Raw genomic sequence first — 24,372 nt, 5'->3', positions numbered from 1 at the left:
TGATATTTTGTGCATGCAATGCAGTAACTTTCAAGCATTTTTCAGTGTTGCTTAAGTGTCCTCATATTTTTGGGGCCACTGCATGTAATCTACATCGTTTGCATTTTGCTTGTTTTACACTAAAACGAATCCTCTTCGAATGCAGTAATGCTAGTAATCATACAGCACTTGAAGTATGTAAACAAATTACAATACATGTCTGATTTGCTTGTCTTCACAATCTCCACAACCCTGTGTCAGCATCGGACACGTGGAGAGAGAGCTATGGAAAGAGAAAGAGAAGAACATTTTCTGCTCTACCTGAGAATAAGTAATAATGAAGTGTGTCTGGGCAGTATAACGACCCAGCGCTAAACTGATGAGTTTAACCCAGCACTGAGAGTGGCAGTAAACATGACAAATGCCGGCTATTGATTTAAAGCTTAATTACTGCATGCAGTGCTGACAAAACCCGTCTGATGCACCTCTGAAATGTAAATGGGACAAATTACACTTCATTGGCCATAAGAAACTGATGGTGTCTGCACTTTGCATCCTACTGCTTTTCTACTCACTGAGCGTCTGACTTCATCAAGTAAACATGCTCCATGAGAATATGATGAGGGGAGAGAAAAAACCCCAGCTTGTGAGGAAGTCACAGTGGAGTGTGTCCATAAGTGCAAGTAACATTTAACGCATCTCAACTGATCATGTAAGGAAATGCACAAGTCAACCCTGTTTACTTGCTTTATTCACATTCCTGGTCTTACTGAGATCAATTAATTGTTGCTAGGTTTTCCAAAGGAATTTTCCCCCCCTAATATGTAATAATTTGTTGCTCCACACTGCCCTTTTTTCACTGAATATGCTGTTTACAAAGAAATATGTTACACTATGAAAATAGGTTGTAAGCATATTTGTAAGCGCAAATTTGACATTGACCTTAATGCAGACAGCAATGCAAGGGTCATGACATTGAATACACATGCGGATGAAACTGTTGCTTTTAATAAAAGGTTTTAATCTTAAAGGGGTCCTATTATGCTCTTTTACAAAGTCTTGATTTGATTTCTGTTAAATAAAATATCTCCTTTTGAATTGGACTTTGAGCTTTGTAACTTTGCAGATCTTTTTTATGCTCAAACAGCAACATTACAGACTAACTAAAGTTGAAAAAGTGAAAAAGCATAATAGGACCCCTTTAAGGTTTTAAGGGGGGACATGTGGTCCAAGAAAGAAATAAAATCCAGTTGTGGCTAATGAAGATAAATGTATTTATCTGAATGAAACCACTATAATGTCAAAAGAAATGTAAATCTGAGAAGCAAGATATCAGTTTTCTTTTTCTTAAACTATTGCCAAATTGTTCTTTAAGTGTGTCTCTCTATAACACATGACGCTGTGGTCGTCATCCAGTGTTGTGCGTCACTATCCATATTTCCTATGTTCATTAACATCTCATGACTGTGACGTCCCAACGATGCGCCTGCAGGTCAATCGAAGGCACTCTGACACAGTCTCTCTTTGTTGGAAATGTTAAAAGTCGGAACGTTTCTGTTGGACGATGAATCTTTGTGCTGCTTTATTGTTTCCTGTGAGAAGTCTAAAGAGACTCTCTGCTCTGCTGCCCTGCAGCAAGTTAATGGCAGACTGGCTCTATGAGGGAGGACTTTTAATTCGGCTCCTGTCTCGCACCAACAACTTGTTTGGAGTTTGCTGCTTCTGCGCGCATGGCGGATTAAGCCCCATTGCCTTTTCTTGTTTTGAACTAATGCATTCTTGATCACCGTTTAATGAAACTATATACCACATGGCGATTTCACATTAGATAAGCCATGTGAGACTTTCATCAGGCGCCGGGCTCTGACTGAGGCCATAATCCTGAAACTCAACTCCCCCAATAAATAGCTTTTTCCTCCAAAAATGAAGTGATAATACGTGGGTTTCATGCAAAACATAACATATTATCTCTGACAGAAAATTTTAAGAGCTTTCATCAAATTATTAGAGGTTACTAGAGGTGTGATACTGAGTGTCGGATATTCCAGAGCAAAGGTGTAATATGATTGGCTAGGTATTTAATCTGTGGATATCAGAAGACACACAAACAGACAATATTAATGTACTGACAGTGTTTTAAAACATAAACCCTTGTTCGTATGTACAACTTTAGTGAAATTGCAGGTTAACTTTGCAAGTTCAACCAAGTTCAATCTCAACACAATCTCATAGTGGGGCCATTTGGTCCAGTAAAGACATTTTAATTGCAAATTTATTTATAAATGAAATCCAGATTGGACAAATGAAAGTAAATTCAATTGTACTCTTTATATGGACGAATTGAATCTTTAAAGCTGAATAAGTATTAAATATAAGTGAAACACAATTTGACTCATGTTTCTCTTAAGATCAGTCTTTATAGAACAGAATGAAACCATTTTAAAGGTTTAGTTCACCCAAAAATGTAAATTCTGTCATTAATTACTCACCCTCATGTCGTTTCAAACCCATAAGACCTTCGTTCATCTTCGGAACACAAATTAAGATATTTTACGGGTTTGGAACGACATGAGGGCGAGTAATTAATGACAGAATTTACATTTTTGGGTGAACTATCCCTTTAATGTCAAAAAAATATAATGGTGTAAAATTAATATTGAAATAATCTCATTTATCTAATAATAATAATAAATAATATTACATATATATACACACACACACACACACACACACACACACATTTTGAATAGCACAAATTCAACAGCCTTTGAAACTCAAAGTTGAGTAAATAAATTTAAAGCTGTTCATATATAAAACAGTTTGCATTTTTGATGTTATTAATACATTAATATTGTACTTTTCCAAATGTATATAAATATATGAGTGCTATATCCACGTTTTATGTGCATATACCTGCAAATATTAATAACATAAAGCTGCTGTCAACACAACCAGCTAATAGTAGATAATACTGGACAAAAGGTTTTTTGTTACATATGTTTTGTTCTCAGTGTCTTGAAATGTATTATTTGGTATCACTGGGTATTCCATAAAAATGACACGGTGCATCATCATACAAAGGAAATCTAAATATTTATAAAGGTAATTTCAGCTTGAATGGTGATTGGAGCACATCAAATCCCCTAACCTATCAAATGCACTCATGCTCGTTCGGCTTCAGCTGATCTGTTTTCTGATATGTAAAGAAAACATTTGTTAACCTGGATTATAATTATTTAAATAGCAAAGCTGATCTAGGATCAGCCCACATAGGAAGCCCTGACAAAATAATCTTGACATAAATGTAAATATGAAAGAAAGGGTTCTTAACCTCTGTGTCCTTCATGACAGCCCGGCGTTGAGTGAATCTGTGCGTGATGAGACGTCCTCTGTTCACAGGAAGCTATATCCCTGTGCACATTACCCATCACTACTGTGGCTGTCCCATGTTTGAACGCCATAGTGTTTGACAAACCCCTGAAACAGACAACAAATAAAAACAAGCATGGAAGTCTAATATTTATATAATGGTCAAACATATATTGTGTACAGTATTTCTTACTGTAGCTCCGCTATAACATCTGGCATAGTGCTGATGGTTTGCTCCATCATCTCTGATTCTTGTTTGAACTCTTGTGACTTCAGGTCGAGCTCCTTGATCTGGTTTGAAATCTCCTCGTACCTCAATAACATCACACTAAGACTTTGCTAATAGCAAATAAATAACATACAATAATCGAATGACAAATATGGAATTATTTAAGCACTTTTAAGTTTTTAAGTAAGATATTTATAACTCATACTGTAATATAAATCAAGTATAATTTTATGCTTATAATGTTAATGCTTCATTAAAAAAACCCACAAATTTTTCACATAATTTACCTGCAGATATTGTTTATGCTCAAACAGCAACATTACACACTTACTAACTTTAAAAAAGTGAAATCACAATCAACCACCCCTTTTAATAATCATATAGCCTAACATGTTAGATCTAATCAAATGCAAATATGAATAAATTTTTTTCATTGGAATATTCAGTTTCATTCAGTATCATCTCATGGGGAGCTGCTTTTCTGATTAAGGGTAAATATGTGCTTTCTGAGTTAACTTGAAATTATCCAATACTTGAACGATGATTTTTACAGTAAACCAGCTATATTTATTCTATGCCTGTGAGATTTACCTCAGATTTTTCTCCGTATGTCTGTCACAGTTGCTCCACCTCAGTCTCCAGCTGAGTAATTGTAGACATAGCGTCTTCATACTTTTTCTGCAGCTCACCTTTCACCCTCTTGCAGTCTGTTTGTTCGCAGTGATGCCATACAAGAACTATTTTCGGTTAAATTTTTTTCTTAATTTGAAGAACATTTTAATAGTCTTGAAGAACCTTTTTCACTACAAAGAGGCTTTTGGAAGTGGAAAAGCTTCCATGGATGTTGAAGGTTCTTCATGGAACCATCAATGCCAATATAGAACCTTTATGTGTATGAGTGTTGATAGAATTCTTAAATTCTACTTTTTCAATGGAAAAACTGCATGCAGGTGTGGAATGTCATGAGGGTGAGTAAATGATGATAGAATTTTTATTTTTTGGATCCGGGCTACACATTTGTTCATTCAGTAACCTTGCTAATAAACTCATCTTTAGATCTGAATGGGGCAGGTGTCCTCTTCCCGTTCTTCAGCTCCTCCAGAAAGGTTTGGCGCTCTAGACGGTCCAGCTCGGCTTTGGTGTCTGAGTGTACAGCAGACACCTGGTCAAACTCGGCTTTGACCGGTTTCCACTGCTTCTCGCTGAAACTGATCTTCAGCAGGACATGCTCACGATCCTTCAGTAGCTTTCTCACAGCCTGTTCACTGGAACAAAACAGCCACAAACAACATCATAAAACACAGTCCGTCCCACGAGATCCACTCCACGATACAGCAGCCCACTCACAAAAATGCTTGCACAGCATTCAGTAAATTTCACAACTGGAAATGAAAACGCTCTGGATACAGTATGTGACATCCAACTGATTGCACAAGATGTGCCAAATCAAAGATTAATTACTGGAATAGTTATGACACAACGCTTAAAGTTTAGTTCATTATGCATTACATTAACAACAAGCAGCCTGATTCTTGTAAAAACTCAAGCATTTACACAACATTTAACAAACTGCAGTTTGTTTACAGCAATATCAGTGAAACTAAGTAAGGTATTTTATATTTTAATTTTTATGCCTTCTTTTTAAAATTAAATAAAAAACAGCACTTTAAAATTTGCATATCATTGGGTCTATACTGTTCATGGTAATATACATAAATTTCAACATTTGATTATACACCTTTTTAACGTAACGTGTCATCCACTTCCAGTTATTTTAGCTGTACAAAAACAGTCTATTATGCTGCTTGACATTGCACGAGTTTGTTATTTTTTTTAAGTTACTTCCCTATAGAGTTCAGAGTTTCATTGTACATGTACAATGACAATAAAGTTCTTACTTACTTATAGCAACTAAGTCTCGGAAGTCTCGCGCATTCACAGAAATTAGCTCACATCCGCGTTGCAAAATAAGGTGGATAATGTATTTTTTGCGTGCTAAATCATTGTGTTAGTTCATGCTGCGGTGCTTCTTCACAGCATTTTAATTTCAGAAGCAATGCCACACACACCTACACATTTTTAATGAAGTGGAATTAGAGTTTTTGCATGATTTCATGACATGATCTGCGGAACACAGATTCCGTGTTGATAATTAAAGAATCCAACACTCACACAACAGACCAATGAACCACAAGACATCTCCAGCACATTTCTCATAGTGTTGTCATTTGAGTCTCCAACATGGAATCTAATGCTGATCCATAAGTTCTGTATCAAGTTGGGAAGAATCACTACTGTATATCCAGATTTTATTCCATGTCATAGTTTCTCATGATGTGTTACAGATTCAACAAACCGGCAACACATGAACAGCCCTATTGGCTTGTGTATGAAACATATGGTCTTCATAGATCTTACGGAGGCAACGTCATTTGTTATTGCTGTACCATACCAACAGTGGATTGTTTTTCATTTGGATCGATTTCATTTTCTGCAGTTCTATGAAAAATCTATTTGCCGTACTTCTTGTTGTCTGATTAAATTAGGCTATTGTGCTTGAAATTTGGACTGTATAGAATGTATAGTGAGTATAACGTTGTTGATTGTAGTTAACCACAATTCACCACCTTTTTTAAAAAAAAGTATCACCAGGATTTTACAATAAAATACTATATTCAGAATTTTACTGTGAAATAACTGCAGACTAGGCCATTTACTGTCACAACATAACAAATTACTGCAAAACACAGCAGACAAAACTAATCATTAGTGGCAATCAGTAATATCCAGGAATATACTTTAAATTCAATCTAAAATGTTGTGTGATCTGAAGCTTATTGGACAAACCTTTGGTAGATCTTTCTCTTGTAGTCTTCAATTTCCAGTTTGTGCTCTTTGTTTTTGTCTCACAGGGTCGATAACTCATGTCGCTTTTGGCTTAAGTTTGCATCCCATACAGACACCTTTTCATCACCTTCAAGTTTCTGATAAACACAGTAATACCCATTATTTACATCTATTTACATCTATATATGCTAATACGGACTTTTCTATTGTCAAGTCTTTGTTTGGAGGCTAAATTCAACCATATTCACATGTTGTGCACAAAATGAAAGTCTAACCACACACAAAAGATCATATTTTTAAGCATCTTTGCATATATATATATATATATATATATTATCCAACTGCTTGAAAGGTCCACTGTTTGTTCTAGCACATAAGCATAAGCCTATTTTCAATTAATTTCATATTTAAACTATAGCAGTCATGTGTCAAACATTCATGAAATCTAAAACATCATATAGCACCACCTACGGTCAAACCAAGTTTCGTTCTTTTGGAAAGTTTCTAAACTTTTACAACTCTGTTGTGGCAGAACAACATCAAAAATGCACAAAATACAAATTTAAAAAGGAATAAACAAACGGCTAAAGAAACAAGTGAGCGCTCTGCGGCTCGTTCACTCAAGCGTAGTGTGATTGTGAAATCAGGGCTTAGACAAAATGGAGGCTCTGAGAGAATAAACAGGCAGATCAGTGCAAGGAATCGTGGGCCTTTCCTGCCCTCCAGAGGACGTGAGGGTTGACATCTCCAATACGGCACATAATTTCACCTCTGATTTATATCATTTAAAATAACAGCCTGTTATACTTACAGATGTTTGTATTTGGTTTTGAAGCTGCAATACTTCCTTCTTCTCTATCATCAATATCTCTTCTTTATCATCTTTTTCAGCTTTTAATGTTCTGACCTAAAAAAAAAAAAAAAGGTAAGTGAAATGAATATTTGGTACAGAAGCTCTTTCAAGGGACTAATAAAAAAAAAAAAAAAGGAAGTAACATGAGCTTATGATTGTAACAGTCAGAATATTCAAAAAAAATGTCAAATGTCTTCATAATATTTTAATGGATTTGATCGAATATCCTGTGAGCAAACTGGCAGTTGAATGTTTTCTAAATGAATACTGGTTTCTTCATGTACGTCTGTTTCCTGCCTCTCAAACTTTCAATGTTAGTTTTTCTATCGACTCTTGAATTTTTCTTTGAAACACCTCACACTGAGACTGCAGCTGCTGTAACTCACTCCTGTAGACAGAGAAAGAGAAACTGTGTCATTCCCCATGTACACATTACATGTCTATATACCGCTTCATACAGATGGAGGGAAGCAGATGAATGACATCAGATCCTGTTAAAACATTGCTCAGTTGTGTCAGTATTTCATAAGTATCTATGTCGTTTTACCTAGAGAAAACTGCATTAGCATGTTCTATTTGTTTTTAATTTATTTGCAATGTCAATATGTGTTTTTACAAGCAGTGGTTGGTTATGTAAGTATAATAGACATCCTAAAATCTATAAATGTAACATAGAAATTGCTAAACATGTCCACAAGGCTGATTCTAAGCAATGTTTTCATATGAGACATTTCCAAAAATTAAAGAATTTTGTGAAATAAAAGTGTGACGTAAATGTAAGTCAAAAGTATGGCATAAAATGTCAGGTGCAGCCTTTAAATGAAGATAACATGAATTAGAATGTGATTTACATCAGTAGAATTTGTTATAAAATGGCTGATTTTGAATACCATATTTTTGATATTGATATTGTAATGTGCCTACACACTGATGGATAGGAATTAAACTGTGAAGACGGAGAGAACAGCATTTTAGTGACACCTTCTGTCTGGATTGATATAACACGAGTGAACTGAAATAAAAATGTAGGGCTGATGTCAGTATCCAGATGACAAAAAAGGACTCACTGCTTGTCACTCAGATGATTTCTGATCGTTTCCATTTCTTTGTTCATTTCTCCTTTCCTAAGGTCTGCTCTGAATTCCTCATTTTTAAACTCCTCCTGAAGACTCTTTGGCTTCTGAGAGATGTTTGAAAACGTCTCAGTGGCCTAGAGAAACATTTGTGACAATGTCTTTATGAATAAACATAATAGTCAGACAATGTTTATCATGGCAACACGGCTCAACAGTAAAAATGGCATCCCAAAACAGGCAATGAGCTCAGAGGTTGTTTAGCAGTTTTAAATGCTTCTGTAGAAGTCAGTATTATTTCAGCTTAAAATTTCACATTTTTACATTTCCTGTGGTTGTTTCCTTAAACAACTTTTACATTTGTATTTATCCAAATGTGTAGGAAAACATTTCATATATATTGTATTTGATTATAATAATCAGGGACTTAGAGTTTTATCAATAATTTGACTCAATTATGTCATTCACAATGCTTCATGGGATGAATAGTCAGTGTTGTTATTGTAAACCAAAAGTAAAATTATTAAAAAAGTGTTTTAGTTAACTGAAAGCAGGAATAAAATTAAATATTAAAATGAATATAAATATTAGGTGAAAATTTTTTAATTAGGAAAATCAGAAAGTTGCTTTGGCAACTACATGAAATAAGTTGAAGTACTAAAAACTGAAACTGAAACAAAAATAAAGCTAAATAAGAAATATTAATAAAAAAAATTATAAAAATCACAAAAGCACATAAAATTACTAAAACAAACTTTAAAATATTTTTTATTATTTTAATTTTAATATAAAAAATAAACTAATTAAAATATTATTAAATTCTATAATAGTATATAAATAATACTATAATAACAGTGGGTAGTTCATTCACAAAATAAACACTTCAGTTTAGCACTCTTAATTGATGAATTCTTTGAAAAAATAAACTGGAAAAACCAGTCCTCTGAAAAAGTGGGTGGTCTCTGTTGCACTCCTCTAGCACGTTCTGGACTCTTTTAGTTAGACCTACATTCCTTCTTCTCTTTGGTTTTCTCTTATTGATTTCAGGTCCTCTAAACAAGCCAACAAACCGGTTTCGCAGTAAACACACCTCACTTTGTGCTGTTCAGATCTGCTTCATGATTTCACTCTCCAGCTGGAGTCTCTCGTGCATGAGCGGCCCGTGTTTCCTCATAAAATCGATATCCTCCTTCAGACGTCGGTTCAGCACCTCCGTGTGGGTCAGTCTGTCTCTCACCTGCGGCAGCTGATCTCTCCTCATTTTCAGTTGCCACGTCAGCTCAGCGATGTCTGTTCTGCAGGCTTCACGCTCGGACCGTGCAAATATAAGTCAGACAGATGCGAAAAGTTAAGGATGGAGCAGAAAAGAGATTATTTTGGTAATTAAACTTTTTTAAAGACCCCATAACATACGTTTTGTGGCTTTTAGTCCAAATATGTAAAAATTTGAAATTTTGCCTTGATAACTAACTGAAATAAAATCATTTTAAGTTTTTATATTGTATTTTATTGCCTTTAACATTTACTTTATTTCATTTCATATAAATTACTTTATATTTGTGCTCCTCAAGCCATTTTTGTGTGTTTTTGATGACCCTGTTGAATATTTTTGACTGTACATTGTAATAGAATAGAACAGAATAGAATAGACACTTTATTACCACATTACTGGGCCTGAAGTAAAATGTTAGAGCTGGAAAAAACAGTTTGAACATAAATTGCATGCCGTAATCAATATCCAGTCTGACCTTTCTGCACTGCTATAGGAAACTCATTCTGCTTCCAGAGACAGAGGCTGTGCAATTTCTCTGAAAGTTTCTTTGCTTTCTCCTTTTCTTCCAGTAGAGCCTTCTCTGCGGTCCAACTCAAGACGCTCGATCAAACTCATCACCTCCATCAGGACATCTGTGGCACTTTTTATTTACAAATGATTAAATGATTATTATGTTAAATAAATTATGTTAAATTCTAAAGCAATTGAAATAAAGATTTCTATTAAAATTAGATATAAAAAGTATAATATATATGTATATATATGTTCCTGTGGCTCAGTGGTAGAGCATTGCGTTAGCAGCGCAAAAGGTCGTGGGTTCAATTCCCAGGGAACACACATACTGGTAAAAAATGTATAGCCTTAATGCACTGTAAGTTGCTTTGGATAAAAGTGTCTGCTAAATGTATAAATTATTATTTATATATATATATATACACAGTATATATATATAAGCAAAAATTAGAAATGTTACCTGGTCAACTAATATTATAATAATATAATATAATATACCGTAATATATAATACTAATAAGTTGAAGTACTAATATTACTAAAACTAAAACTGAAAAAATAATAAATTAAAGCTAAATAGAAATATATATATATATAAAATAAAAAACGAATAGAAAGCACAGCAAAATTAAATTAAAATGAAAAGTGAAAATATAAAAATCTTAATGTAATGATTATGAAAAATCTTAATGTAATAATTATATAAATAAAGTTATGCACCAAAGTTCTGTATAATACTTCAATATTTCAAATCCCCCACTATGTAAAGAAAACTAAATGCATATTATAATCAAAATATTAAGGAGATTCAAGACTGTCTATCATTACCTTGTACATTAAGTCCCATGCCTTCAATATACAGCTCTGCATTTTTGCCATCAGCAGAAACACATCTAAAAACACAAAGGCCAAATACACTATTTAATCAGCAAGGTTTTAATAATATTAATAAATTAAGCTATTAATTAATTTACAATTATTTTCTGGTGATATGTTAGAGCCCACATACTGTATAAGACTGCTGATCACAAGTGCTGTCTTACTGGACAAAATGGTTTCAATTGATGTATGTGATGTGAAAAATGTATAATGCTTTATGGCTCACAAATGATACTGTGATTGTTTTCATGTGCAGTTTCATGCTGAGCATTATCACCCTAGAAGAGACGAGACATTCATTATTCATTCATTATGTAATATGAGAGCAAAGAAAATAAGATGTGATTCAACTCATATAACTGAGCTCAATCTGGGTTGGATCTGTGTGGTACTGGTTTTGATCTAAGGCTTGAATTATTGTGGTTGAGTCTTGGTCAGTGATGGTATAAAATAATAAAATCCATCTTCATGTTATGTTTGATTCTACCTGTTGGCCCCAGTTTTCCAGTTTGGGCTTCAGTTCCTGGATATGACATACTGCTTTGTTCACACATGGTGCTGGAGTGTTAACCTCAGCACAGCAGCGACGCCTGCTGGAGCTAATGGTCTCTCCCTGCTCTGAAATGTACAACTGACTTTGATCACAGAGATCATGAAGATCTCACATTGAATCATATATACTGAAACCTTAAAGGAATAGTTCGCCCAAAAAAATTAAAAGTTGCTTAAAATTTACTCATCCTCAGGCCACCCAAGATGTAGTTGATTTGTTTCTACATTGGAACAGATTTTGAGAAATTTAGCATTACATCTCTTGTTCACCAATGGATCCTCTGCAGTGAATGGGTGCCATCAGAATGAGTCCAAACAGCTGATAAAAACATCACAATAATCCACAAGTAATCCACACCACTCCAGTCCATCAGTTAATGTCTTGTGAAGCCAAAAGCTGCATGTTTGTAAGAAACAAATCCATCATTAAGATGTTTTCAACTTCAAAAGAGTCCTCTATTCATAATATTGCTTTCCCCAGTGAAAGCAGTCTCGTCTGAATCAGGAGAGAAATATGCACAGATCAAGCACTGTTTACAAGCAAAAAGAAGACAACAAGGGATGGACTATTTCACTGGAGGAAGTGTTGTTATGGATTATGGATTTGTATTTTGGCAGTTTTTACCTCACAAGACATTTATTGATGGACTGGAGTGGTGTAGATTACTTGTGGATTATTGTGATGTTTTTATCAGCTGTTTGGACTCTCATTCTGACGGCACCCATTCACTGCAGAGGATCCATTGCTGAGACAGTGATGTAATGCTAAATTGCTCAAAATCTGTTCCCATGAGGAAACAAACTCATCTACACCTTGGATGGCCTGAGGGTGAGTACATTTTCAGCAAATTTTCATTTTTGGGTGAACTATTCCTTTAAAGATCAACATAAAATGGCATGCACAACCCATTTTACTTCCACATTCTGACATATTTTAGAGTGAAACAACATACAGAATAGAAAAGGGTGGGCTTTTTATCCAAGTGAAGAATGATAGAAAATTGTGAAGACAATTATTATTTTTTTGTTTAGAATAATGTGCACGGATTAAATGATCAAAATAAGACCAAAAACATGCATTAATACAGTAAATAGACAGTTCTGATTTCTTGTTGTCTTTTAGGATGCTTTATTGTTTATTGTTGAACTCAACTTTGTTGAGTTCATTGTAACTATTAATATGCACAATGGTTTGGGAAAATATATCAAGGATCCTGATCCCTATATACTCCGTGCTTAGCAAATAATATTGTTAAACAATACTGCACTTTACCTTGTAAGAATGCTCCTTTACTTGAAGGAAACTTGAGTAACTTTATGTTAGGCATCTCTCAAAAAACATCTATGAAAATCAAAATCAATGACTGAATGTATCAATCAACAACCACTGATCACATACTATTAAAACCAATGCTTCTCTAAGCTTGATGATATCAAAAAGCATTACTATGGTACTGTGATTTTTAAAAAAAAAGTTTTTGTTATTTTTTAAAAGATTTTTATGTGGTCGACATTGGCTTTATATAGAACGATCATACATTGACATTAATCAAAACAGCTGTTTAACTACCGTCTGCACAAAATAAACAGTTATCTTAAGTTAATTAGTAATGAACGCAGGTTAAACAAGGTTAATAGTCGCATGTATCAGCTGACTACAGCAACATAACAGGTTTGACTACTTACATCATTCGCTGCTAAAGCGCTGAACGTTGAGCCATTGACGACATTTATTTTATTTTTGACCCATCAAGCGCGATATGATAAATGTTGACACATATCTCGCCACTGTGTCACATCGCGGCCCATTTCATACTTTGTCCCCCCCCCCCCCGCTTTCACAGTGCGCGCGCGGTTACTAGGCAACAGGAAGGCCTTCATTCACCACTGACACAATAGACAAAACTGAGAAAGTGAAAAAAGCCTTTCAGGGTTGCGAAGGTTTTGATGTTGAATGGTGAATACAATCACGTATTAAGTATATTCCGGGTATGGGTAATGAAAAGTTTTAGGACCATTGCGCCACAGTGAAAAAAAAAACACTGCTTCAATACTGCTATATATAAACACATATATAACATAGCATTTTTACTTTATAAATATATATGCACAAAATAAATGTAATTAAATAAGAGCACATTTTCGTTGTTGTGATATTTTATTTTTAGTATTTTTCATATTTATAATATATTTGTCCCACAAATTATTTGCTCATAACATTTTGCCACATCAAATTTTACTTAAAATGTATAAAATATAATGCAAAAAAAATTTAACTTTACTAATATTTATTAATATTTCCGCAGAGCACCGATGGATGTGTTCAGCGGAGAGATTCCGCATTACGTCATCGCGAGAGGCGCATTACGTCACATCAAAGCAAATGAGCAGCAGAGCTCCGCGCCGCTCTCTGCGAGTCTAATGCGAACGAAAACAGACTTTTGTATTCAAACGCCGAGATTATCGTCGATAAAGCGCGTCGTTTTAGCGCAGATGGGCTACAGTGAACGCAGAGGAGCTGAATTGAAACCCGTTTCGGCGATGACAGGCGTTTGGTGAGTAGCAAGTGCACAGAGCTCCAGACGCCTCATTGTGAACGCTCCACAGTCTACTACTAACAGGCATGAGGCAGATTCTGCAAGTATGATATTAATAATAGTGTGTATCTGGAACATTATGTCCTAAATCATCTGCTGCAATGCCAAAACTATGAAATATTATATTAAATATAGTGATTTTGGTTAAATAAGTACCTATAAATTCTGCTTATTTATGCATGCATTATATATTTATATAATTGCATGCATTTGATTGAGTATTTTATATGCGGTGTATGTTGGTTTACTGTTTCATCTCATAAAATTTCAACGAATACCTATCTTACAAACGGACTTTATATTGTAAACATAAACAGTGTTGACATTTGATTTGTATTTTCTGCACTTTAAGTGAAATTTGAATAGTAATACATTTGGAATATAGGTTATAGTAGGTTCTGCATGCACAGAAAGTCAATCTGTGTTCATAAAAGTTATTTCTTTGCTATGCCATATAATGTTATGAAACTAGACTGCATGTTGTTTTTGAAGTGCATCATTATATTAATTCATCTAATTAGATGCATAAAACAAATGGAGACGAATGAGAAGATGACCTTAGAAAGACTTTCCTGTAAACATGTACATGTAAATCACAGTCTGAATGGGCTGGGAGACTTTACCCAGAGTTCTGTGCTGCTTCATGGTGGTACCATGACAATCAGTGCAGCATACAGGCAGTTACTGTGTCTGATTGGTGGAAAAAGCAGTTAGGTTGAGTAATGGTTCACTTTGCTGCAGATAGAGTTCTCATGGAATCCAATTCACACAGCTTTCACAGCAACCCAAGACAGGACTAAATGTGCAAAAGTAAACAAAATCTCTTTTCATTCAGACATTGAAATTGATTGATATTTCCATAAACTGCATATTTTATTAATGCATAAATAATGGCTAAAATGGGATTTACCTGTGAAACCATATGCGTATATGTATTAGTATAAGTATAATAGTTTAATTGATAATGTATATACAAAGCAAAATACAGAACAATATAAGAATTCACATATTCAATTTTAGCCTGTATTAATGTCAGCTTTGTCTGTTATCTAGCAATGGCGTTTCTCAAATAGATGCATTATGTGGTTCTGTAAAAATGCAGTAGCATTATCTGCTATCAGTTACTCCCACAGACGGTTTAATGCGAGTAATCCAGCGCTAATTACTTGGTGAAGATACTCTGAACAGCTGCTTTATGTAGAACATGACTTTGTCCTCGAGGTCAGATCTGTACGCCTTATATGCCAATCGCCTTCAAGCACGAGCCAAATCATAAAACACATTTTCATGTTTTTCATTCAACCTGCCCTACTAAATAAATCACCCACAGAGAGACAAAAAATGTAGTCGGGCTTAAAATGCCTGGATGCCACTGACTGTCCAAAAGGATATTTATAGGCTCGGAGATCCCAGAGCCACAATAAAAGGAGAAAGAGAGAGAGAAAAAGATTAGAAGACCGACTCTGTGAAATATGGGATCTCTCTAGAAATGTCCCATTAGAGGGCTTGAATTACAGTCCTCTCTAGCGAGCCATTCTTGCGTAGCCTCATCATTTTGCCTAATAATTTCACACAGAGAGTCTTTAAACTGCAAACAAGGCAGCACCAGGCCTAGGGTTAGGAGACAGACCAGGCCTAGGGTTAGGAGACGGCACAAACTTGCAACCAGATCTGAATCAGCCGTCTAAGCCCAACAAGAATGTGAGTCTCGCTCATTGGAAGTTAAAGATAGAGGCGACACATGCTGGATCCTGACGGGTTCTTATTTCAGTCGGCTGCCAAGAACTCTATGGGCCGCTTTTGTTGTGTTTCGACCTGACGAAAAGCATTATTAAAAGTTGTGGACTTGTTGTGGTCGCTCATAACTAAGCGAGAAGAGGACCATGGTGCTTTCCGAAGGGTATCTGCTTTGGATTTTCCTTCGATTTTTTTGTGATAGTTTGGTTCTTTTTATAGCATTAGTTTGTTTAGATCTCTTCCATTTGGTTTAACATGATAGATGCGGTGTTGAAACAGTGAACCAAAACACTAAATTACGTTTAATTACGCTGTGGCAGCTTGTTTATCTCTGATGTGAGTTCAATAGGGTAGATTAGTGTCACGTTACTGATGGATTCATTTTTTGCAGTGCATTCTGGATATTTTTCACATCCGCAGGTGAATTTGATATCGATGGCTGGATGTGTAGCGCTTTGTCCCCGTGTTGTGCTGAACTCTTGGATCTCTAGGATTGTGATTGAACATTCCTTAAAGTTAATTGAGCATTCAAAGCTTTGTGAAGAAGGGAGTTTAACTTCTCTAGTAGATCAACTTCATGTTTCTCTTACGGTTTAAATCCAGGTGCTGTTTTGAAGAGGAATAAAAAACATTATTTTAAAGTTTCCTCAGAGCAATTTAAAAGCAATTTTTGTGAGTTTTCATAAAATGCAATCATTGTTAGTGCATGTCATTTAAGTTTATGATAGTAAAAATCTATTTACTAAGACATTGGTTGCATATACGACTTTTCACCTTACAAAAAATTATTGTGGCTATAAATACAGTATATACACTACCATTCAAATGTTCAGGGTTGACAGGATTTTTTAAAAGAAATTCATACTTTTATTCAGCAAGGATGGATTAAATTGATAAAAAGTGACAGTAAAGAAATTCATAATGTTTATATTCAATATAGAATCTTGCACAAAAAAAATTCTCTTCCACACAAAAAACATTTTCCACAAAAATATTAAGCTGCATGATTCTTGAGCACCAAATCAGCATATTAGAATGATTTATGAAGGAAAATACAAAAATTATATATTTATAATTCACAATATTACTGTTTTACTGTATTTTCTTTGATCAAATAAGCATCTTGCTGAGCATAAGAGACTTCTTTTGCAAACATTAAAAATACCAACCCCAAAGATTATTGGAATACATTTAACAAAAAATACTATTTCAGTCTACTTCAAAATTTGACGTGTTCTTTGTAATTATTTGTGAAATTTACTATAAATTTCTGAGTAAAATTGTTTCTATACCAATTTTTTTTTCAGTGTATGATGCTTTTTATATATACCATCATACTGAATGATTGCCCTATTTATCATGTACATATTTACATGAACTATTCCAAAGTATGTCAAGGAATTTCCATTGTACCATGTCCAAAAACGTTGTACAATTTCAAAATCAAGACTTTCAGATTCGAGAATTGAATTGTTGTATAAATTATTTTAGCTCTGTATATTTGTTGTACTAGATGATACAGCTGTTTCCTCAGTAAAATGAGACAGTATTATACTGAATGCCACAAGGCAGTGATCTTCTAAATGTTATTTTTAATCAAGGTCACAAGTGGAGTCCAAAACCTCTGTTACTGTCTGTAATGTGAATCCTAACAAAAGGTCTCTGTGGAAGAAGAATGGGAGATAAACACATGAATTACACCAATGAACTTGTCTTTTTATATTAATACAGAGGTGGGTCACAGGTCTGTTCTGGTAGGTTTGCAAACAGCTGGGAAACACACAATGCTAAATACAGTACAAATAATGAAATGCAACTAACAATATAATTGTGTATATTTAGGATAGCAAAGTAAATAGTCTCATCAACTTTTAAAAGGGAGGAGAAAATGCTTCCCATATCTTTTGTTGTTGACATCAATGGTTGTGTGTCCAATCAAACTCACTATTTTGTTGCAAATGTATCTGTCTTTTGATAGATGCAAACCAAATTAGGCAGATGCAGCATGGATAGTTTGTGCATTTTGGTGTGTATTTTTAGTTTTATTTTGAGAACTGCATTTTTTTTATCACTTTTATAAAATTTGCAGTGGAGTTTTGATGGATAAACGGCTCAAAACTTTGGAGAATTATGTAATACATTATAGATGTTGTTTTATCCACAATAATAGTTAATTAACTTTATGCAAATCTGAAGACTGATTCCTCAAAAAGTCTCCAGTTTGCCTTCACAGCTGTGGGACGCCTGTCACACTGTCCTTTTGTTTTCTGTGTGTGTGATGTTTCGCAGAATGATTGAAGAGTCAGGCCGCAACAGCAGCGCAATGGCAGACAGAAGACAACTGTTTGCTGAAATGCGTATGTATTTCTCTGTTTTACTCCATACTCAAGCTATGATATGATGGTAAACATGTTGATAAGTTTAAAGAAATTAGTACATTTTGATTCAGCAAGGATGCATTAAATTGATCAAAAGTGATAGATAAAGACATTCATTGTGTTACAGTACAGTGTTGGGGAAAGTTACTTTTAAAAGTAATGCATTACAATATTGCGTTACTCCATAAAAAAGTAACTAATTACGTTACTTAGTTACTTTTTATGGAAAGTAATGCATTACGTTACTTTTGCGTTACTTTTTAAATCTGGACAGTTCTTGCTTGTTTGTTTTTAAAATAAAAAAAGTTCTATTTTTGGCAAATATAAAAGCCTTTTCACACCAAAAGTGAAATGAATAAGCCTCAGGCTGAAGGGAAAGTAAATGTACGTCCGTACAGTAGAATGCAGAAGTAGAAATTTCAACACACTTCAGTGTTGTTTAACATTTAATTGTTACAGGTTTGCGTCATATTCTGAGTTGCATTATTTTTATTCATTTTTGAGGAATACTGAATCTGCTTTTTGTTTTGTTTTTGTGAGCGAGATGAATTAATGCATATTGATATTTATTTTAGAACTACAGTAACATCTTCTGATTTCTCTCAACATGGGGGACAGGAAAGCTGTCAATCAATAAATTGGAAAAAAAAGTTACTTGCGTTACTTATTTGAAAAAGTAACTCAGATATTCTCTTATAAATTAAAAAGTAATGCGTTACTTTACTAGTTACTTGAAAAAAGTTATCTGATTACGTAACTCGCATTACTTGTAATGCGTTACCCCCAACATTGGTTACAGAAGATCTCTATTTCAAATAAATGCTGCTCATCAAACAATCCTGAAGAAATGCATCATGGTTTCCACCAAATTAAGCAGAACAACTATTTTCAACACTGATAATAATCAGAAATGTTTCTTGAGCAGCAAATCAGCATATTAGAATGATTTCTGAAGGATCATGTGACACTGAAGACTGGAGTAATGATGCTGAAAATTCAGCTTTGCATCACAGAAATAAAATACATTTAGGAATATATTCAAATGGAAAACAGCTATTTTAAATTGTAATAATATTTCACAGTATTGCTATTTTTACTGTATTTTTGCTCAAATAAATGCAGCCTTGATGAGCAAAAGAGACTTCTTTGAAAAACATTACAAAAATCTTACTGACCCCCAACTTTTTGAATGGTAGTCATGCTAACATTTCTCTGAATGGATTTCCCTGTTGAGAAAAACATCTTCAACCAGCCTAAGGTGGTTAGCTGGTCTTTCAACCTAGCCAAGCTGTTTAGTCTAGTCTGTTTTGCTGGTTTTAGAGAGGTTTTGGGCTTTTGACCACTGGCCACCTAAACACCAGCTAAAATGCCTCAGGCTATATTTAAGCTGCATGTTTGGACATGTACTGTACTTTCATTAGATGTGATGTTTTCATCTCACAGGTGCACTAGATCTGGACTCTATCAGATTGTCCACGTATAGGACAGCATGCAAACTGAGATTCATTCAGAAGAGGTGCAATTGTAAGTATGAGGGAGTTTACTGCAAAAAAAAAAAGTACATTATGTTAACATTAGCAAGTGTTTCTCACACAAACGTTCTGAATGTCCATTGTTTTGAATACAACCAAGTCTTTGGAAATGATGTTGCCATTTGTTCTTCACTTCTCGCAGTGCATATGTTGGATATCTGGAATATTATCGAGGTTTTCCGGGAAAACAGACTCAGCTCCATGGACCTCAACACAGAGTTCTCAGTGTCACATTTGCAAGCAATACTGTCCACCATCTATTACCAGCTGAACAAGCGCTTGCCCACAACCCACCAGATCAATGTAGACCAGTCCATCTCGTACCTCCTCAACTTCCTGTTAGCGGCCTACGATCCGTAAGAAACCCTGCAGAGCTGCCTTAAATCTGTCTTAATGTATGGCATATAGTATGACATTTCTTTAAGAGTAGAAAGAAAAAAGTTCATCTGAAGCTTCACTTCCTGTACATGAGGACTCTTCATAATCTTCACTTAAACTGCTGACTGTTTAAATGTGTGAGTTGACGATTATGTCTTTTTTAGGGAAGGTGTGGGAAAGATGTCGGTTTTTGTGGTGAAGATGGCTCTGGCTGCCCTCTGTGGAGGGAAGATTTTGGATAAACTAAGATGTAAGTTTCACTTTGGATTTGCCTTTGAACTGATGTGTGTTCAATGCTTTGATGCTGATTAATGGGCGCTTAAGTGAATGGACTCATTCTATCATCATTTTAAAGGTCAGAGCAGCCGTCATTACTTGAAAGTCGCTTCTAACCACGAGGCATATTCGCCTTTTATGACCTTGGCAGTGTAGCTAAAACTTTTTCTCTCTTTTCTGGTGAATCGTTCCTAGTAATAAAACTTTAGACTACACTACTGTTCAAAAATTTGGGGTTGGGAAGATTTTTTAAATGTTTTTGAAAGAAGCCTCTTATGCTCACCAAGGCTGCATTTATTTGATCAAAAATACAGTACAAACAGTTTTATTGTGAAATATTATTACAATTAAAAAAAACTTTTTTCTATTTTAATATTTTGTCAAATGTAATTTATTCTTGTGATGCAAAGCTGAATTTTCAGCATCATTAATCCAGTCTTCAGTGTCACATAATCCTTCAGAAATCATTCTTCCTGCCTGCAAAATGCGTTTATTATTAAGTTATTAAAATCTACCTGGATCTAATTTAACATAGTTTTTTTTTAAAAATGAAACTGATCACTCCTGATGCTCATCTTTTTGTTCCACAAGATGTATTTTCACAGATATCGGACCCAAACGGAGTGATGATATACTCACAGTTTGACCAGTTCCTAAGGGAGGTGCTGAAACTGCCCATGACGGTTTTTGAGGGACCATCTTTTGGGTACACTGAGCAGTCCACAAGAACCTGCTTTCCACAAGAGGTTTGTGATTATTTTTTTTAAATAATTTCATGCATAAAGCTATCAGACACAACTGTTCAAATGTTTGGGGTCAGTATGATTATTATTATTATTTTTTTAAATAAATTAATACTTTTATTCAACAAGGACACATTAAATTGATCAAAAGTGACAGTAAAGACATTTATAATGTTAAAAGTGATTCTGTTTATGTGAACTCTTTATTCATGAAAGAAAAAAGTTTTGCACAAAAATATGAAGCAGTGCAACCGTCTTCAACACTGATAATAAAAAATGTTTCTTGAGCAGCAAATCAGCATATTAGAATGATTTCTGAAGGATCATGTGACTCTGAAGACTGGAGTAATGATGCTGAAAATTCAGCTTTAAATCACAGGAATAAATTACATTTTAAAATATATTCACATAGAAAACAGTTATTTTAAATTATAATAATATTTCACACTATTACTGTTTTTACTATATTTCTGATTAAACAAATGCAGCCTTAGTGAGCATAAAAAAACATTAAGATATCTTACCGACCACAAACTTTTAAACGTTAGTGTACATTTTTTGCAGGGCAGACAATAAAACAGGTGAAAATAATAAGCAACACCCTGGCAATAACCAGCAACCACCCAGTTTCAAATGCATAGGAACAGCAACAGCATTTGCAATTCACAATTTCTTGAGAAAAAACAAACTTTCTCTTGTACACACATGGTATTTATTGACTCATTTGTATACTAACTGCTGTCCATCCTCAGAAAAAGGTCTCGCTCAATGTGTTTCTTGACACATTCATGTCGGATCCTCCTCCTCAGTGTCTGGTTTGGTTACCGCTGATGCATCGGCTGGCAAACGTTGAGAACGGTGCGTTTTAAGCATGTTTATTTCATTTTTGTAGCAAACCATACATATGGCTTAGTGATATGTTAGTACTTCCTTCAGCCATTCAGAACCTAAATGAATGACAAATATTGTGACAGCGTTCAATTAGTAGTGTTGACTTGATTTTGCTTATCTCTTCTCTAGTCTTCCATCCTGTGGAGTGCTCCTACTGCCACAGCCAGAGCATGATGGGATTCCGCTACCGGTGCCAACAATGTGATAATTACCAACTCTGCCAAGAGTGTTTCTGGAGGGGCCATGCCTCGGGCAGCCATAGCAACCAGCACCAGATGAAGGAGTACATGTCATGGGTAGGTGAACGGCCATGTGGGAACGTGACTGTGCGTAAGTGCCAGTGGCGGCATGAGTCCTGTCATCCAAACAGCCTTTAGCCTTTGACAATGTATGCCAAAAATCACTGTCAAATCACTGTATGCCTTTATACTACATTTCCTGACACATGTCTAATTTCATCTCTGAGCTCTGAATTTGTCACTTTGGTAGCATTTACGTTTCTTCTCTGAAGTACTTTTAGATTTTAGTTAAGTTAACTTGTGTTTGGGGTCGGGGAGATTTTTTAAATGTTTTTTTGAAAGAAACGATCAGCAATGCTGCATTTATTTGATCAAAAATACAGTAATCATTATTAAAATTGTTATATTATTTCTATTTAAAATAACTGTTTTCTATTTGAATATATTTTATGAGTCTGTTACTGTACGACACGTTCAATAGGAGTATGTGTACAAGCATAAATCTGAGCTTAATGCATTCAAGCTTCACCCCAGCATGAAGGCTTTGTTTCTTTTTTTGTTATGTCTGTTATGCTTTTATTTCTATGTTCAGTCAGACAGGCTGCTATCGTACTTAAATGAAAATTTGAAATGTTTTCTTGGTAACTAACTGAAATAAGAATTAAATTGAAGTACTAAAACTAAAATTGAAATAAAAAATTGAAAGCTAAATCAAAATCGTAAAAAAAAAAAAACTAATAGCATTTACAACAGCACTAAAACTTAAAATAAAGAAAACTGAAATTACGAAAATGAAAGCTAATTCAAAATATAATACTATAATAGTATATAAATGATACTAAAATTACACTGGTGTAGATTAAACATGTTTGTGTAAGTGCACGTGTTGCTCATTAACTTGTTTTATTATGTCTCATTTTGGGGTTAAAAAGAGGTGCTCGCGATGAGACGAAGCAAATGAAGCTGTTTTCCCGGACGGCCCCAGATCTTTTAAAAGGGAAAGGGTAAGTCAACCTGGATGAAATAATGTCACTATTATCTGTTGTAAGTGCAACAAGCGTGTAAAGGAATAACAAGGAACGAAGATCATCTTGTAATGAGATACATGGGACTGTTTTGAGTAGATGCAAATAAAAACAAGGCTGTGAGGGATTGAAGTACAGCCCATTTAACATGTCATACTGTTTTGTACCTGATTGTTGTTAGTTCAGACAAACATTGTTGAGAAGATGTCCTCTGTCCATTGCAAATTTATAAAAAACGAATTTTCAATGTATTGTCAACATTATGACAAAATAGATGGTACTTCCATCTCACACAACTCAATTGCATTTGCATCCAGTTAAAGGAATAGTTCACCCAAAAATGAAAATTAGCTGAAAATTTACTTACCCTCAGGCCATCCGAGATGTAGATGAGTTTGTTTCTTCATGGGAACAGATTTGGAGAAATTTAGCTTTATATCACTTGCTCACCGATGGATGCTCTGCAGTGAATGGGTGCCGTCAGAATGAGAGTCCAAACAGCTGATAAAAACATCACAATGATCCAGTCCATCAGTTAATTTCTTGTGAAGTGAAAAGCTGCATGTTTGTAAGAAACAAATCCAGCTCTTTGGACTCTCATTCTGACGGCACCCATTCACTGCAGAGGATCCATTGGTAAGCAAGTGATGTTATGGTTAATTTCTCCAAATATTTTCCGATGAAGAACACATCTACATCTCGGATGGCCTAAGGGTGAATACATTTTCAGCAAATTTTTCATTTTGGGTGAACTATTCCTTTAAACAACGGTCAGATTAATTGTATGTGTTTCATTGAGATCTAACCTGTGGTCATCTCTGGCAGGTGTTTGTGGATAATTTCGTCCACGGTGACCTGCATCCCGGGAACATCCTGGTGAAGGGTGGGCAAGGAGAGGCACCCCAGGACAGGGCGACTCTGACAGACCTGTGCGACACTGTGGTGGTCAGCATGAGACCAACTCCTCCGCCTCTACAGCTGGTGCTGCTGGATGCAGGGATCGTGGCGCA

The 24,372-nt window shown here is 34.9% G+C and overlaps 1 protein-coding gene, 1 long non-coding RNA gene and 1 pseudogene across 3 annotated transcripts in view; 1 reads left to right on the top strand and 2 right to left on the bottom strand.

Moving 5' to 3' along the window:
• Window positions 1–214: 214 nt before the first annotated feature.
• LOC107718033 (uncharacterized) lies at window positions 215–7,422 on the bottom strand (annotated as a pseudogene).
• Window positions 7,423–9,896: 2,474 nt separating this feature from the next.
• On the bottom strand, window positions 9,897–13,371 carry LOC107717376 (uncharacterized). 2 transcript variants are annotated; one of them, XR_001637312.1, is made up of 4 exons: window positions 13,253–13,371; window positions 12,840–12,908; window positions 11,502–11,632; window positions 11,240–11,292 (listed from the first exon to the last, which is right to left on the bottom strand). It is a non-coding gene; the product is annotated as an uncharacterized LOC107717376 (long non-coding RNA). The 2 variants fall into 2 exon arrangements; XR_001637311.1 differs by lacking the exons at window positions 11,240–11,292; window positions 11,502–11,632 and adding an exon at window positions 9,897–10,263.
• Window positions 13,372–15,951: 2,580 nt separating this feature from the next.
• The window catches only part of LOC107718027 (dystrobrevin beta-like), an 18,702-nt gene continuing 10,281 nt past the window's right edge, over window positions 15,952–24,372 (top strand). The window contains exons 1-10 of the mRNA XM_016524955.1: window positions 15,952–16,063; window positions 18,190–18,257; window positions 19,722–19,802; window positions 19,953–20,166; window positions 20,353–20,438; window positions 21,056–21,210; window positions 21,960–22,065; window positions 22,228–22,394; window positions 22,930–22,946; window positions 23,270–23,341. Of these exons, the coding sequence (XP_016380441.1) occupies window positions 16,047–16,063; window positions 18,190–18,257; window positions 19,722–19,802; window positions 19,953–20,166; window positions 20,353–20,438; window positions 21,056–21,210; window positions 21,960–22,065; window positions 22,228–22,394; window positions 22,930–22,946; window positions 23,270–23,341 (983 nt within the window). The 5' untranslated portion in view covers window positions 15,952–16,046. The remainder of the gene's footprint in view (window positions 16,064–18,189; window positions 18,258–19,721; window positions 19,803–19,952; window positions 20,167–20,352; window positions 20,439–21,055; window positions 21,211–21,959; window positions 22,066–22,227; window positions 22,395–22,929; window positions 22,947–23,269; window positions 23,342–24,372) is intronic.

This window comes from Sinocyclocheilus rhinocerous, unplaced genomic scaffold, assembly GCF_001515625.1.
Source record: "Sinocyclocheilus rhinocerous isolate Xijiao unplaced genomic scaffold, SAMN03320098_v1.1 scaffold1694, whole genome shotgun sequence".
In the NCBI taxonomy this organism is placed as follows: domain Eukaryota; kingdom Metazoa; phylum Chordata; class Actinopteri; order Cypriniformes; family Cyprinidae; genus Sinocyclocheilus; species Sinocyclocheilus rhinocerous.
Note: the sequence above shows the minus strand (reverse complement) of the source record. Positions and strands in the feature narration are given on the sequence as shown.